Consider the following 17,442-nt stretch of genomic DNA (forward strand, 5'->3'; position numbering starts at 1 on the left):
TGGCCCTGCCACGGTTGCCCACACGGTACCCTCCTATGCCAATCTGTTAATGGGCCACCTGGAACTTCCTTAAACAATGAATCCTCAGTCCGGTTTAGGTTCACTGATAATATCTTCATGATCTGGATCCAGACCAAGACACACTATCCCCATTCCGCCACAGCTTCAACATTTTCTCTTTCATTCGCTTCACCTAGTCCTCCTCAGTCCAATATGCTGCTTCCTGGATGGTGACTCCATCTCTCTAAAGGGTACATGCATCCCTTTGTCCTTATTAAGCTTACTAACTCTTAACGGGACCTGCATTTTGATAGCTCTCCCACTGACTGCATATCTGCAGTGACAAGAATTCCCTTGCCCAGCATGCTGTAGGTCTCAAAAGGATTTCACAAATGGGTCCCATCCTCCAGACATAGTATGCTAACAGTTTTCCTGCACCATATCCTCACACTCACACAACCTGAACTCACGCAACATCAAGTACCAACAGCAAAGATGTGTGCCCCACCCTTATTACCCAATACCAATCCGGACTGGAGCAAGCCCTTTGTCAGGGCTTTGACTATGTATCACAGTGCTCAGAAAAGAATACCCTATCCACAATCCTCCCCAACCCTCCTCAAGTAGTATTCTTCTGCACACCCAATATACACAACATTCTGCTCTATCCCTGCATTTCTGATCCCTTGCTATGGAGTCATATCCCTCTGGAGGCCCAAACGGAAGACATGCCCAATTCACTCGGCCAGGGCATTCTACTCTAGGACTGTCAGATGCTTATCTTATCAGAGGCAGGGCCCATAGTGAATGCAGGCATGTCATACCAGCTCTGCAGCCTTTTATGCACAGCATTTTAATTGGGCATGACCACTACTTACCTGTCCCATAGAATTAATTGTTACCACCAAACTATAGCCAAAAGCAGAGTTGATTTCACAGACTCCCTGCACCCAGTCTTCCAGACAGTCTCCACTTTGTCTGTTCTTTCACCCTGTCCATCCCAATCCACTCCCTCAATGCACTGTGCGCTGCACGAATGCACTGTTTCCAGTGTCAGTGAATCACATCCCTACCCTGTGCATTTGCTGTCCCCTCCTTCCACATTCTTAGCTTGCACACTTGTTGCTGCCTTCTGTGCCATCAGCCATCCTTTCCCAACCCTCCCTCTTGCTCCCTGCCTCTTTGCTCCTCTCATCCACCCCATCTGAGATAACCCTTCATCCCCATCTAGCTGCCAAAAAGCAGTCCCCAGCATTGTATATTCAGCCAATTTTACAGGTGTGTGTGTGTGTGTGTGTGTGTGTGTGTGTGTGTGTGTGTGTGTGTGTTTACTGTTATGCCTATTATTTAGATTTTGCCAAAAATTTCCATACCAAATTTATTTTTTACTGTCAGTCTTTTGGGTTAGGACAAGTGATTAACCACTGGAAGCACTAAAATTAGGAACAGGAAAATTTCGAGTAAACAATAAAGCGAAAAAATGTGAAATCTGCAATTTTTAGCAACTAAATACAGAATTGATTCTTTTTGCAAAATATTGTACAATCTGTCATTTTTCCCATTTCCATGTAAAAATGTAGATCTGACGGTGACAATTTACTTATATTGGTAACTGATAGTTATTGACTGCTTTTACTAGATTTTGATTTTGTTTCTCAGTGCTGAGAATTGTATTTAATCTAAAATTACAGTTGATTTCCCGTGCGAAGAACTATGGCTCTAGTTGTGATGCCAAATGATAATACTCCACTTCCAACAATCTCTATCCCAGTAACAGTTTTAGTCATGGATGTGGGATTTCCCAAAATTTTTGTAGAACCTATCACACAAAAATTGGCACTATTTGAGAGATCTTTAATGTGGTGAATCAATTAAACTACATATTTTTGTAATACACAAATATATATCTGAAGGAAAAAAAATCAAATATGGCACTTTAGCTAACAAATAAAGCAACATGACGTCCGATAACCCAGCAGCCTAACCTAAGCATCGACGCAACTGATTACCTTGTCTCTACAAACTCCATTCACAGAACAGTAAAAATAATAGTGGATAAATATTGAAATAATCATTCTCTGTGTTCTTTTATACTGCCAGAAACACATTTGCATGCAATTACGTTTCCAGCGCTCACTGGTTGGCCAAGTGAGTGTCGTGCTGATTTATGTGTTTGTGACGCAAAAGTGTCACACTTAGTGATTTTCATATTCTTACTCGCATAATATAAACATGTGCTGTTTAGCTGATGCACCATAGTCAAGATCTCCCCAAACAGTGTTGTTTTTGGTATTATTTGTAGTGTAAAAATATCGAGAGGTCTGCCATATAAGACCATTAATTACCAGTGTTTCCAAGTTAAAAGTGAAATAGCTGCTTTACTGCAGGAAAATGAATTTTTTTAGTTAAACCAGAATGCTTTTGAGGAAAGTGAAGGAACAAATACTTCAGGCAGATGCGAAGGAAACACTGAAATGCACTGTGTTGCATCACCAAATTATGCTAACAACTCTTATGGCCACATACCCATGTAAATCTATTTTCACTACTCTAGGATCTTGTTCCAACCATGGGATACAATGAACTCTATTAATAATAACATGCAAAGAGTCTGTTACAACTATCTACAATGTTAAGTCTCATCCATGTAAGATATCCTGAAAGAATACAAATCCCTTCATAATTTAGTGGAAAAGTAATGTTACATGTCAGCAGGATATGTGCACATGTCAAATATATTGTGTTGTGCAGAAGGTAGTTTGTCTTTCACTTTCAGATTAAGACTATGGGCTGCTGTTTTCCCAATATAGTAGTGTGTTGACAGATCAGTGACATAATGTCTCAGAATACGACTCTGAAGTTATGACAACACTTTCTTTTGAGGAGTTTGAACAGTGTGTGGCGTTAATTATTCTACAATTGATTGGATTTAATGGGTTTCATATTAAGTATTTCTTATTTTAATAATATAAATAAATGGATTTGTGATATCAAAAAATATAATGTAATATGTAAACTAAGAAAAGGTAACAACTAACCTACAGCTGACTGATGCATGGCACATAGAAACACACAACAGAAAACAGTATTTACACTAGATGTTGACTTCATGCTCTTTCTCTAGCAAAAGTACAGACATCCACGTACACAGCCACACAGATTCCCAAATGCACACATCTGTGGCCACGACAAGACTAACTGTCAATTATTGGTTATTCAGAGAAGTTACCAAGCAAGATGGAAGTAGAGAGGGAATACGGAAAGGTACATGAGGTAAGGAGGGGTAGGGGACAGTGTGAAGCAGATCCTTCGAGAGATAACTTAGTGGCTGCACAACAAAACAAAATGAGTTCAGAGGGTAGGGTATGTAAGAGACAGTTATTTATGTTGTGGTGTTCAGCATATTCAGCAACCAGATGGTCATGTATGTGGTTTACCACAGTTGGTGGTGGCCATGCATGCAAGTGTGCAGTTGGTTACTTGTCATGCCCACACAGAATACTACACAGTAACTGCAGCATATATAACAAGGCTGGTTTCACTTGAGGCCCTGCCTTTTTAGGGTAGGAAATGCCCGTGACTGGAGTGTGATAGGAAGTATTGGATGGGTGTATGGGACAGGTCTTGTAACTGGATCAGTCACAAGGAAATGACCCACGATGTGCAGTAAGAATAGACAAAGATATTCTGTAGGTTGGGTGGACATCAGAACGAGACTTTGGGTGATAACGGTAGGATTTAGGGTAGGATATTTTTCATCTTAGGGCATGGAGTAGTCAAATACTTGGTGAAGGAGGTAGTTGAGCTTTTCAAGGTGAGGATGATGCTGGATAATTAGAGGAGTGCTGGTCGGTGGCTGGTTGATAACTTTACTTATGTCAGAGATTGCACATGTGAACTGTTTGTGGACGCACAGGACAGGATACTGTCTGTCAATAAAGACTCCAGTATGATGTTTGGTATATTCTAACAACTCACATTTTCCAACACAGATGTGGAATCCATGGGTGATGAGACCGTAAGAAATAGACTTTTTGACACGATCTGAGTGACAACTGTCAAAGTGTAGGTACTGCTGGTAGTTGGTGTACTTTATATGAACAGATGTATTTATGGAGCCATCAACAGCTGTTTCACTATGCGAGCCATTGGGACACTCCCTCTCAGCACTAGTTTCTCTGAATTGTGCAGGTGGGAACTGTCTCTCCTGTATATCCTGCATTCTCGCAATCCTCATGGTCTACACCTCTGCTTACCTGTTTCCCAATTTCCCATTACTATCCCTTTCTCTCTTCCCTCCTTGTCTCCCACTTCATCTCCATTCTTCCCCTTCTTTTCTCTCTCTGTCTTATATGCTCTACTCTCTGTACTCCATTCCTCTTTTGTGTAGTTGGAGTCATCTGCCTCATACTATCACCCTACACCCTCCTCACCTTGTGATCCTTCTCTCCTCCCCCCCCCCCCCCCCCCTCCCTCCCTCCTTCCTTCCTTCCTTCCTTCCACCATCTATCCAGGCAACTGCTCTCAATACTCAACAGTCAGTCTTGCAATGAGTGTGTGTGTGTGCTTGAGTGTCTATGTGGTTGTGGTGTGAATGTCAGTACTTCGGCTAGTTAAAGAGCAAGAGCTCAAAAGCTACTATGAATACTATTTTCTGTTGTGTTTCTATGTACCGTACGGCTATACATAAATGGTTGCCTTTCCTTATTGTTCACATTTTCCATCCTGGACTTTCCACTGTTATAGGTATAATGCAATTAATAGGTTGAGTTTCATTTTCAATATAACACTGAAAAACAATTAAATATTAAATATGACAAAAGTAAGGGACATACAGTACTCACAAAAGGCTGTCAGAAACTAATGCCAAAATTATCAAGAAATAATGCACTGAAAGATACGTGTATCCTAAAGATTAACAAAAATACACGAGACAGACTATTCAAATGCAACGTGTAAACATCAATGTCAACATTGATATAATTAATTTGTCCCTCGTGCTACAGTGACTTCATACAAAATTACTCTTTCTTGTTATTTCTAGACTCGCAATTATCAAGACTGTGCATTTGCAGTATGCAAAGTGAATAAAAAAATTAAATCTTTTTGAAAAAAAAGAAAGAAAAAGAAAAGAAAAGGCCTGCTTATTAGAAAGGACACTTACCTAAAGTATCGAAGTATTCTTAAATAATCTTCCTGAATGCGAATATTTGGGTTACCTACAAATACAACTCTTCTTTTCAGTAGATCATTATATCCATCAAAGTAATCATAGACAGTTCCATCGAGACCTGAAATAAGGACTCAATGTCAGTTCCAGTAAAGTGTCATGCAAAACTAACAGACAAACACACACACACACAAACTTATTTGTTAGGGTGCATCACACTGAAGCTGCAAATGTGCTGCAGAGTTTATTCAAATATTAGTGAGACACTGGAACAATATACTATGTGTGTAAAAATGAGAAATCCTCAGCAGCCACCATAGTGCTGCTGATGTTTTGTGGAGTAATATGCAAAAAAGGGATCACAGGATACAGACAATATGGAAGTCAAATGACTTTGGATGGATACTGGAAACATATGATAATAAGGAGACATTCAACTGTACTCTATTGTATTTCAAGGATTTGTCAAGCTTGTTACTTAGCACAGGACACACAAAGTTCATTGTCACAGCTGCACAGAGCAAAGATGTGTAACTGGCAGGAAGTTTGCCTATGTTATTATGTAAACTGTCATCTACAGGAGAGTTACAAGTATGCTCTTTGATGTACGACTTATTTTGTGTGATTAAATTGTTTAATTAATGCTTGGAAAATCAACCATGTAAAATGAGAAATAATTGTCAAGAATTCTGGCTTTGGTTGTAGTATTATGAGTAACTGCAACATTGAACACTTGTAACAATAGGAAGCAGATGTTTCAAACCTTATCTCAAGTTCTTATTAAATAAGTTAATTACAATTACTTTGATTATGCCATTCCACTACCTCATCCTAAGTCATGCTGTTCCAGCTCGTTGGCTCCATTGTGAGCCGTGGAGTGCTCCCTGCTCCAGGGAGTCATGTCACTCGCTGTGACCATTCAAGTGCACCGGCACGTGGCATGGTTGGCTGAAGCAGGTGGCAAGGCAAGCGTTTTGATGTGCCAGTTGCGTCTTACAAGATCGACAACCTCATACTCTTAGCTGCTAAGACGTGGTGACATGCTACACCAGGAAATACGATGTTCAGGAAATAAATAAGAAACAACTGTTTTACAAGAAATTGCATACTAAATTTATTGGGCCTCTGTAGATTGACATTTTCTTTTTATTACAAGATCGGAAATATGAGGCGTCAAAGTGTTCGCAGTGTTAATGCAGAGCCTACATTGTTGCATCCTGAAGTAACGATCGTTCCTTACTTTTTACTTTTTTCATTGCTGAGAAAAGCTGTTCCCAATAATACGTAGATCAAAACATGCACATGATCTGAGCAGCATTGTTGTGAAGCTTGGGAATTTTTTTTGCTGTAATGAACGATACCATTGTGACAAATGCAATGTGTTGTAGTACCTCTCTTTCAACAAAGTTGAATTTTGCAAATCAATAATCTCCAAAATTGAAGTGACGATGACAAGTCATCGGGGGAAACTGAAAAAGGAGTGCTGAACACCTTGAGTTCCATTTCCAAACTCGTGAGGTCTCGGAATCGTGTTTCAAACGATGTGATGAGCTGCTTTAACTTTGCTTGGTAATAGCTGCAAGTAGTACCTTCAGGTAGTTTTAAAGAAGCAAGACGACTGAAAAACATTAAATGTCCATTACTCATCTCCCTCTCAAATAGACGCAACTTTTCCATGAACGCTTTGGTCTGGTCGTGCATGTCAATGATTAGCTGCCCTTTGCCCTGCAATGACAGATTTAAATTATTCAGATGCATAGTTATGTCAGCTAGGAACGGCAGGTCTGATATGTATAATGTCGTTTAAGTACTTTATGACATACAAGACACAGCGGACGACCATCCCTCTCAATGAAAAGAAAGTTATCCTCCAATAGAGGTACAGGGCTCTCGCGGCATGTCATAGCCATCATTGAACACGGATTATTGCTTCAGTTGCAGCTGCATGCGGCCAGGGGGCAGTGAGTTCACTTTCCTCCTCCACGCGGGCTCCGAGCTGCCGCAGTCAGCGCTCCGACACCCTGGAGCTTGGTCGGAACAGCTTGTCCTAAGTACCTAGCACTATAAGTAATCAAGGTCCTGCAACTGACTCTGTGCACAATGAGCAGCATCTAAGCAGGCAATTCTACACAGAATTTTTGGCTGAATAATGACTTATTTAACTCAGCAGAATTTGTTAACTGCCTCTCAATCTGACTTCTCTAGAGGATTTTGCACAAAGAAAGCAATACAACAAATGAAGTGCTACCAGAGTTAAACAAAAATTCATTCTTTGGGAATATTTTGTGAGCTTACCCCAATCTTTGATTCTACTCTGATCCCTCTAGCATGAATGGAGTCTTATATTCATAATGGAAAACGGAGAGTCCCATTAAGAGCCTGTGTCACAGACGTGAAACTAACTTCACAATGAAGGACCGAAACATGCTGAATATCGCAAGGATTGACACTGTGCCCAGTCGTTCCCAAACCACATAAATGATTTTCCAATGACTTTAACAGGTAGTTAAAAATGGTAGTGTTTTCTGATGACACAAGCATACTAATTATGTCTCCAAACTCAACCCTAAAACGCACAGCGCAGATAATAAATGAACACGCATACAACTGGCTCATGGCAAAGACTCATTTTATGTGATTTCAGACAAAGGAAAAAGACATTTTAGAACCAGAAGTAGTCATTAATGGCCATACACTAAATGAAACACGGTGTGTGAAATGCCTTGGTCATAAGCTGAACAACACTTTAAATGAAGCCAACCCACAAATAAACTACTCAAAACACTCACTGCGGTTTGCCCTTACAGGCATCTCAGATGTGTGGCCCTACATACAAGAGTGTGTCCTTGTTTTGCATATTTTCACTTGCTGTTGTCTAGTGAAATTATCTTTTGGGGCAGTGTACTTAAAGTAAACAGACTGTTTATTAAAACTCATATGCTCACCTGCCGACACATTTTTTCCTTAATGTTTTTTTTTATCATGGATGACAAAATTACTGTCGGCTGAACTGAGAGTGGCACCAGGGTTGCCACAAGCTCACCCAAGCGTAATTCCCTGATATTGCCCCAATTTCCGGACAAGATTTAGCATTTGTCCCTGACAAATTTTGAGATCTTAAGGGTAAGTAAAGACATAATTTGGCAAAAAAATTTAATGACATCTGTATTTCTAACCATGTGAGCAAAAATCTTAAGTACTAACATCAACATATTGTGTAATGAACTGCTTTTAGATGGAAAATCAAGCCGAATGATATATGTGTTTTATTAAGACCACTGATGTTATTTTATTTCAATAAAGCGAACCACATTTGGTGACAAATATACGCATTTTGTTGGAGTCGCAAGTCAAATTTAAAATACCTTCACTGTTTTCAGAAATAACCTCAGAAAAAAGCCGGCCTCTTGAAAGAAATGTATAAGGTGCAAAGAGTTATTATAAACTAACACTACAGGTGACCGCCAATAAAGAGATGGTTCCACTATGTTTGTTGTTGTCGGTTGTGTTATGTTATTCTATAGGTATTGTGCGATTTTTCTTTCAAGAAATACATGAGTACATAGAGTACAAACTGCCAGTGACTGCCACAATTTTCTTCTTCTTATCATCCATTCTTTCTAATATATAAACTACTTTCGAAGTGCTAAAATGTACTAGAACAAATAAAATGTCTATAAAATGCCGCACTGTCCAATGTACTTGCAATGAGATAGTTGCAATTCCTGAAATCCATTGCCTGTGGCCTCTGGCCTGTTGAGCAGCACCACAGTCCTGGGTCTATGGATAAATCATGAAAATCCGCTGTATTACACCACACACAGACAGAATCGGCCTGCGGTCAAATCGGTGAGACTCGATCCAACAGGCAGGGCCAGCACATCAGTGGGAAACTACGAGCTTCAGATCGACAAACCCGACCTGTTAGAGATACCACAGAAATGGCCTGCGGTTTTTGCCCATCATGGAAGTCCACTAGTGTGGCCAGCTATTAACGTCTCACAGACATGTTGATGAAATGATACTATGGTGACCACCCATGCAACAGATGACTTGCACAAATAGGTAGCAACACACCGTAAAGATGATCGCTAAGCCACAGACAGACACATAGAAAAGACAATTACACTCTCACAACTAAATTTTTGGCCATATCCTTGGTCAGAACACGAAAACACTCACACATTCACACAATCACTCAGACACAACTCATTCACATGTCTGTTGCCTTTGGCCGCAGCGTCGACAGGCTCTGAGAATGAGATCCAAACAAACCACTGCTCACGCCTCCCTGCCTGTCATCAGCAGCTGCCGGCTAGCAGCAAGTAGGGTGGCAGCACTGACTGTAAGCTGAGGGAATGGGGGAAACAGTAAGAATGAGATATTAGGGAAGCCACTCACATACTCAGTTGCACCCAGCCAGTGACAAAGCACGCCATCTAAATAAACAAACAATTTCATGCTACTGAGACAAAAAACGAGATTTTTCCAGTGTTTTTTTTTCCAAATTTCCCTGATATGTTTGAAATTCTCTGATTTCCAGAACTTGTGACAACCCTGAACACAGCAGAAGAGAGACAATAATATTCATGTATACTTTGTCCTGTTGTCTAGCAATGAGAATGGAGCTATTCATTCTAGAGGGAATATAACCAACAAGGTGCCATCCAACAGTAAGCAAGAGATTGGGAATCCATAACAAACCAATAGAATAATAGAAACATACCTCATTAGTCACTCTTTCTATAAGTTATACAAATATCTAGATTCAGGAACTGAAAATTCACATTAGGAAATCAAGCTTTCAATACCACTCACCGGCTTTGATCTATAACATAACTGTGTTGTCTGGTGTCATGATAGTGCAGCATATTTGAAATGTATTGTGGCTGCACAGAGCAATCATGTTAGAGAATGTGGTGACAAGCTCCTGAGTGGGATATTTATGTTTGTTATACTGGACTTCCTGGGTGCTGTTTGTGATAATAATAATAATGAAGAGTTTGTGGGGGTCTGTTAGAGAGTTATTTTGAAGCTGGCAGTTATGAGCCATACATTCAGTTTTGAGTTTAAATTATTAGTGTGGTATGCCATTTATGGTTGGGATTTTTTACGGAGGGAGACAAAAAAACAGTGGCCTTAGCCCACTGTTGTCCACACTAACACTTTGTTTATTATTCGGTTTCTCTCCCTGTTAGTCTAGGAAAGCCAACCGATACCTATAAAGAGTAGTGGAAGGCTTTTACTATCTCTTTATTAGACACAATTTCTTCAGAAATTAATGGACCTCACCTTCTGCCTCTTTTGTCCTCCAAATATAGCAAGTTTCTTGTTAGTTCTAGATGTAACAATGAAGTACACAATTAGGTTACTAAAAGTCACACTGGGGGGGGGGGGGGGGGGGGTTAAAATTTTCTTAGTGACAGACACTTTTTATTGTTACATGTCTGCTTTGTTTTCATTTTCTTGCTTTCAAATGTTGACTCCTGATGGGTAAATGAAATGCTCAAAATGTCTACCATTAGCTCTAACACAACCTTCTAAAGAGCACAAATGGACTGACTTACTCATTCCCATATTTCAGGTGTCAGCTGTATTTGCTGAAATCCTTCTGGTGAAGAATGTCAACATCTGAAAAACTATTTTGCTCTGAAATCAAGTACAATTTTAAAACAGCATCTGCCAAATAAATGAACAGGTCATGTGGCAGCAATATCTAGGCCTGATCGATCTCCTGATCTCAATGCAATGGATTTTTATTTTTGGGGGTGCTAAAAGGAAATAGTGTATTCAAGGTCTATTGTGTATGTTGATGATATTAAACTGACTATTTAAGAAGGATTTCAGCAGAAACAGCAGACACCTGGGTTATGGGAACAATTAAGACAATCGATGATGCAACATTTAGAAGTTCACGTTAAAGCTAAGGGCTGATGATTTTCAGTATTTCATTGAGCTATCAGAAAACAACACTTGAAAAGAAATAATACCTGTAGAAACAAGATGGAAATTTGAAAACAAAAAGACAGAAATGAAGTGAACTTGTGGTAACATAAAAAGTCTATAATTAGGAAAATAAAAATCTTCTTTTTAAATCCACCATCAATTCCCCAGAGGTTCCCATACATTAGTTAACACCCTGTATGTGGCTCTGTTGATGGGCCAGCATATGGCATTCCATCCAGAGAGGTTTCTGGTTTGAGAAGACTAGGCACACTATTCAGGAGATTGTATTGATGACTTTTTGTTTTTGCTAATTGCTAGATTTGTGTATTGGCTCACTTTTGTTTGTAAGTATGTTTTTTTTTTTGTTATTGTCATATATACTGTATGTGTACATATTTGTGCGTTTCTTCTACGGCAAAACTGGAGTTAAGGTACGCTGGAGTTGGTTTTATCTACAATGTCGAGGTTAGATTTTTGACGATAGTGATACAAGTGAGCTTTGGTTTAACAGTTCCATAGATAGGTCACCTGTTGTTGTCGATACTGCCTTTTGCTAATTTTAACAATTTTTACTATGTGTACTGGTCTTGCTTTTTATCTTAGGATGTCTTTATCATTATCGGTGTTTCAAGTTGAGCTTCATAGCTCACATCATTTAAATGATGCTGTACTTCCTTCAGTTGTCATTTTTACTTATTTGTTGCACTACTGTACAATTTTGGTCCTAGACCATTTTCAAGAATATAAAATGGAAGCATTACATGTACAATGTGATCTCCTAAGTACAAACAATAATTAAATATACACAGAACCAAAAACTTGTGTGGCATAATGTACCACTGACAATCTTCTGCGAAGTAAGTTGTAGTTTCCTTAAAATAAGTTGAGATTTAACATACTCTGTGTTTAATTCTTAACTGAAGATAACACATTGTGTATGTAATGCTTCTGTTTTAAATACTTGAAAACAGCCCAGGACCAAAATTGTACAACAGTACAACAAATCAACATGACAGCTGAAAGTGGTAAAAAATCATTTAAACAATACATTGCAGCTGTGGATCCAATTTCAATGAAGATTAAAGCTCAAATAATGTTGTCAGTACTGCACGCTGTTAGTGTCTGGGATTTTATTGCAATTTCTTTTTGGATTTCTGTATTGGTATCAGTCTTTCAAGTTAAGCTGTATAGTTCAACTGATGTTTTTGATACCAATTATTTATTTTTTTGCTCTTGTGAACTCTTTCTTTAAATTATCGGTTCTGTTGTTGCATTTTGTATTATTTTGCTGTCGATGTGATTTTGTGGTTGTTGTGTTAATTGTTAGCTTCTCACCACTCAAGACCCCCATTTTCCTAAGATGGACACATTAATTTCAATATTTATTACAAAGAATTTGCACAATTCTGCACTTAATCATTATATCTGCAACCAACAGAAATGTGTAAGAGTATTGGTCTCCATTCGTTGCATCTTGGGACGTTGTATGATGTCACTGGCCAAAGCTGACGGCTGGTATCAGATGTCCAGCTTTATCTGCACTTGTCATTAGAAAGCTGCATGCCAAGTTATAGTGTACTATAAATAGGACTCATTTACAGGTGTAGGTATATATTCTTTCTGAGAAATACCTGTAATAAAGTAAACATTAAGGCACTAACAGCTTATAAACAGAGGCTGTCTAGTCTGACTGAGAAGGCAACTGCTTTTTCAAACAGGAAGCTTTCATTCTAATTCATTTTAGTAATGTTAGCTGGCTTAAGAGAGAATAGTATTAAGCAGTATACTGATAGTTTATTGTTAATACAGTAAACAGATCAAGCTTCTATGAATTCTGTGTCTTCTTGTTAATGTACACTTTGACTCATTTTACATCCCTGTAGGCTCTCCTTCTTCATGGGATCTTCAGAAGACAATGGATGAATGAATTAATGAAATGAGTTAGCCCTAGCATAGGTCAAAACTGTCAACAAGAAGGGCAGCAAAAGTGGCCCCCCAAATAGCTTTGACATCCATCTGTTGTGCACTCTTATAAAAAAATTATGAACTGAAGTATAATGAGGTTTCTCAGAGAGAGTAATCTCCTAATGTCACTCAGCATCAATTAAAAAAACATCAGTTATGCAAAACTTGATTTGTACTTTATCACCTAGCATCCCAGGAAAGCTGTGGATGACAATTCTCTTAGTGGCCCCTTATACTGACAAGCAAGATGGGCTGCCAACCTCCTTTCAGGAGCGTGGAGAGAAACATCACCAGTGGACAGAAACCATGTTAGACTTTCCAAATAAACACGAAACTACCTCGCTAGACAACATGAGACAGTGCTCCACAAATCAGAACTCATATGACTCGTGTAGCATTCCGCTGACCTAGCTTTATAAGCACGCCTAGACCATCAGACCAGCAGTGGTTACCAACAGCTAGGAACAGCTCTGGCCAGTACTTATGCAGGCCCTAGCATTGTATTCACTCGCCGTAGCATGGTAGTAGATTTTGGCTAGTATTTTCCTCCCATTGTCTTGTTTCCTTATCTGATTTGCAACCAAAAGGGTTGTGGGGTTTTCTAGTTATTATTGCATTTAAAACTTAGTGTATGCCAAGAAGGCTTTTTACTTTAATTATATTAAAGTGTGTTCAAATTGACTGTTAGTTCTCTCCTGCCAACCGCAGGACACATCGAAAGGAATGGCCTCCTCTGAGGAGCTTCTTCAGTCCCTGGCAGAAACTCAACAGCAGATTCAGGCAATGCTCACGCATTCAGAAATTTGCTCTCATTCACCAGCGTTGCAAGTGGTACCTCATAGAGTTTATTCCATCACAGATAAATGTCTGATTTTCTGGGCTCAAAATTCTTCTAAATAGCTCATCCTCAAAAAGTTGCCTTTTAAATGAGAGTCAAACGCTCTGTGACTTAAGAAAGTCATCATAAATTCTCATTTTGCTTAAAATGAAATTTACTTTGAAAGTAAAGCTAGTTTACGCGACATCACTAGGTTGCAGACAACTGCGCTACAGGCCACTGTGCATGCGTGCCGCACGTTTGCTTAACTAATTGGTGAAACGAAACACTTTTGGTGTGTTCTAACTTTGGCAACAAGAGTTTTGAGATTACTTATGTTCATAGTGTGTGGACAAACTGAAATATGAAGTGGGGAATGGATAATAATGTTCAAATTTTGGACATCTATGCTCTGCATAGGTGTTTTTGGGATTTCAGTGATGCTGATAACAAAAATAAGCAACATATTGCTCATCCTGAGACCGTCATGTGCAATCAGAACATAGACGGTTTGACAATATCTGAGCTGCAGATAAAATTTATTGAATTAGAAAGACATTTAAAATTGAATTAAGAAAAATACAGGCAAGTACAATTCTGGCTGTGGAAATGCTCTTGTCTACAAGACTAAAATCCCATTGTTCGTGCTGGCCGACATTTTTAAGGAATATTGTTGACAGGAGAGAAGGGTACACAAATCAAGAAGCTGCATTCTTTATTCAATATTCATGTATTTAAAATGCCCCAGCAGCGCTCCCCTACCACATATGTTTGAATTTTGAAGTATTGCCACTGTGAAGATCTATCTTTAAAACAGTAGTTTGTAAACCACTCTCTTCTTAATGCGGCCTGCTTTGAATAATTATTGCTGTTAATGTTCATAATTCTTAGTTAATGTTAATAATTATTGGTGTTAATGAAAAAATGTCATCAGAAACTAAAATTTTATCTTCTTGCATGCCAAGTGTTCTCAGTTGTAATGCACGCAATGTGATCTGTAAGCAACTGAGCTATGTCCTATCTTCATCCAGTTACAAATCAAAATAGGTTTCTTATTTTTTCCTTATGCAGAGATTCCACGCAACAAGCAGTGACTTGCAGCTGCCAAAACTTTCATTTCAGACATGACTCAGGAACCCACAAAACAATGAGACTGGTAAGTATACTGGTGTCGCCAGGTCTACAATCATGTATTAAACCATTTGCATGCAACTTATCCCATGCAACGAGTGGTGCAGCCTAATAATGTTGTGTAAACTAGGCTTAATGCTTTTCAAACCACCATTCGCAATATTTTCCCACGACCTGTTAGAAACAGGTTCATTTCAGCAGTTGACAAAGAGCACCAGATAACAGGAGTCACCACACTCGCACGGCTACAAGGATGTAGGATGCCCATATGTTCATACATTAAAAGATCTTACATTATGTTCTAACAGAAACAAGACAGCAGAGGAGACTCCAAGAGCAATGGAATTTCGTGAACCACATAATACATAATTCAGCTTATAGTGCACATTAGCATGTCCAGATTCCCAATGATGTAGGCCTCGACCTGATATTAAGCTTTTCAGTGTGGTTTTCAGTATATAAATATTCTTGGAGTACAAGTACTGTATCATTTCATGTTTGGTTCTTTATTACGGCATAATGCCATACCTGCTAGAAGATGAAAATGTGCATTTGAAATGCAGTGAACAGTTAAAACTAGCCAACAGCGTGGAACTAAACACTTCGTTTCAAATAAATTGACTGCTCTGAGCATCTTCCCTGGATTTACGATATTCCCAAACTCCCCCCAAACGTTTGAGATAGGACGCCAAAAACTTAAGAAGCTGACCTTTAAAAAAATGTTCATTTTATAGGGTACATCTTTCTGAACAGTCGGATACATCACGCATATATGTTCGAGAAAATGTAAGACGTGTTATTTGGTCTTAAGTGTGCCAAAGTGCAATGCCACGGCTATTCACACAACATTCTTCTATCGTGCGTAACTGAATTTCGCTCTTGGAATTCAAACGTATATATTTTGTGACTGAAGCCATCATACCTATATTCTGGACAGTGGAAATTAAAATTTCCTGTGGTGCCTCACCTACTCCCAGTCGGCCGGATTGTCATCCTGCACCTCTTTTTTTTTAAAAAAAAAAAAAAAACTCACAATTAATACTGGATGGGATTATTTGTGTCCAGAGAACAAGAACTCTTCAGAAAATTTGCACTCTTTATTGCCTATTGGCTAATAACTTGCTGTTTTGTGCGACATGAAATTAAATATAGGATACATAAAACCACAAAGACAAGAGACAAGCAAGACTGTACACATTCCTTCTATCCTTAGGTCTTAGCATTTTTTCTCTCTCATATTGCTACAGTTTTACATGGCGTGCTTTGCTTTCTGTGAAAGAATCTATTACCTCATCAAAGTTCATTAAACGTTTTGCTACATGAAAAATCGAAATTTCATTATCTAATATTGAAAAAGCTGTTAATACAAATAGTACCCAAGACTGGTGTGATTTATTGATCTGATTACATCTGTTTTGTCACTGTCTGCTAGATGAAATGAAACTGGCCTGCCCAATATTGCAGAAATTGTAACACTCACCAAATAACACTGTTTTGGCACAAATGGTCATTTTTATAGCATGACAGAATATAATTCATGAAGTACCAACATCAAATGCCTATTGCGCCTACTAAAAGCAAAAAGCTTTATGTTAGGAAATAGTTTCACATTACATTCATATGCTCCAGCTTCTCAAGCATGAGATCGAAAAGCAGTAGTACGAAATTTTTGTATACATTTGGAATTGTCACATACTTCCATAATTTGTGTTATGTCTCCCAGTTTCTTCCCCTTCCTCGTTCTAACAATCTTGTCATCACTAATTCTGTAACTGTTCCTGCCAGTGTCAATACTTATTCTCTGGCTAACTTCACTAGACCTGCCATAATCATCAGCTTAGTTAGCCCACGTTTATTCTCCAGTTAGGTGTTATTACGTGTTCGTAGAACTCATTTTGTACGCTACTCCCAGAATTGAACTTAAGCCACTGCTAGTCGAGGACTGTATACAACTGGCTCTTACTAGTCTAACGATCTGGCCAAAACTTTTCTATTAAAATTTCATTTTCTTGGAGACACCGAGAAGATAGTATGTGATCGTTCTTATCTATTATTCCTGTTTGTCGTTTATTTCCACTCTGACAGTCTGAATCTATGGATTTCGCTCATAATTATAAGAAAGCTGATAACTATCAAAACCCAGTCAATCACATAACAAGCAGCCATTGGCATTCACCCGTTCGGCTTTATTCTGCTCAACTCACACAGCCCCACCCCTATTGTCTGCAGGAAAGTTTATTTCTAGATGCGACCGGGATTCCTCTGGCAGAGACATCATGTACACTATGCACCCATTCAAAAATCAACTTATGATTCCTTCAGAAATCAACAAGGAATGTGCTCAAAAATCGTTAAAAAATGAAAAGGGATGCATTTCATAATTATATGAATAATCGCTAGAGCGACGTGCGCT

General features: G+C 38.8%; 1 protein-coding gene across 1 annotated transcript in view; it reads right to left on the reverse strand.

The window, feature by feature from the left end:
- The window catches only part of LOC126266951 (CCA tRNA nucleotidyltransferase 1, mitochondrial), a 54,625-nt gene that overhangs the window by 24,505 nt on the left and 12,678 nt on the right, over nt 1-17,442 (reverse strand). The window contains exon 5 of the mRNA XM_049971668.1: nt 5,165-5,291. Coding sequence (XP_049827625.1) covers nt 5,165-5,291 — 127 coding nt within the window. The remainder of the gene's footprint in view (nt 1-5,164; nt 5,292-17,442) is intronic.

This window comes from Schistocerca gregaria, chromosome 4, assembly GCF_023897955.1.
Source record: "Schistocerca gregaria isolate iqSchGreg1 chromosome 4, iqSchGreg1.2, whole genome shotgun sequence".
In the NCBI taxonomy this organism is placed as follows: domain Eukaryota; kingdom Metazoa; phylum Arthropoda; class Insecta; order Orthoptera; family Acrididae; genus Schistocerca; species Schistocerca gregaria.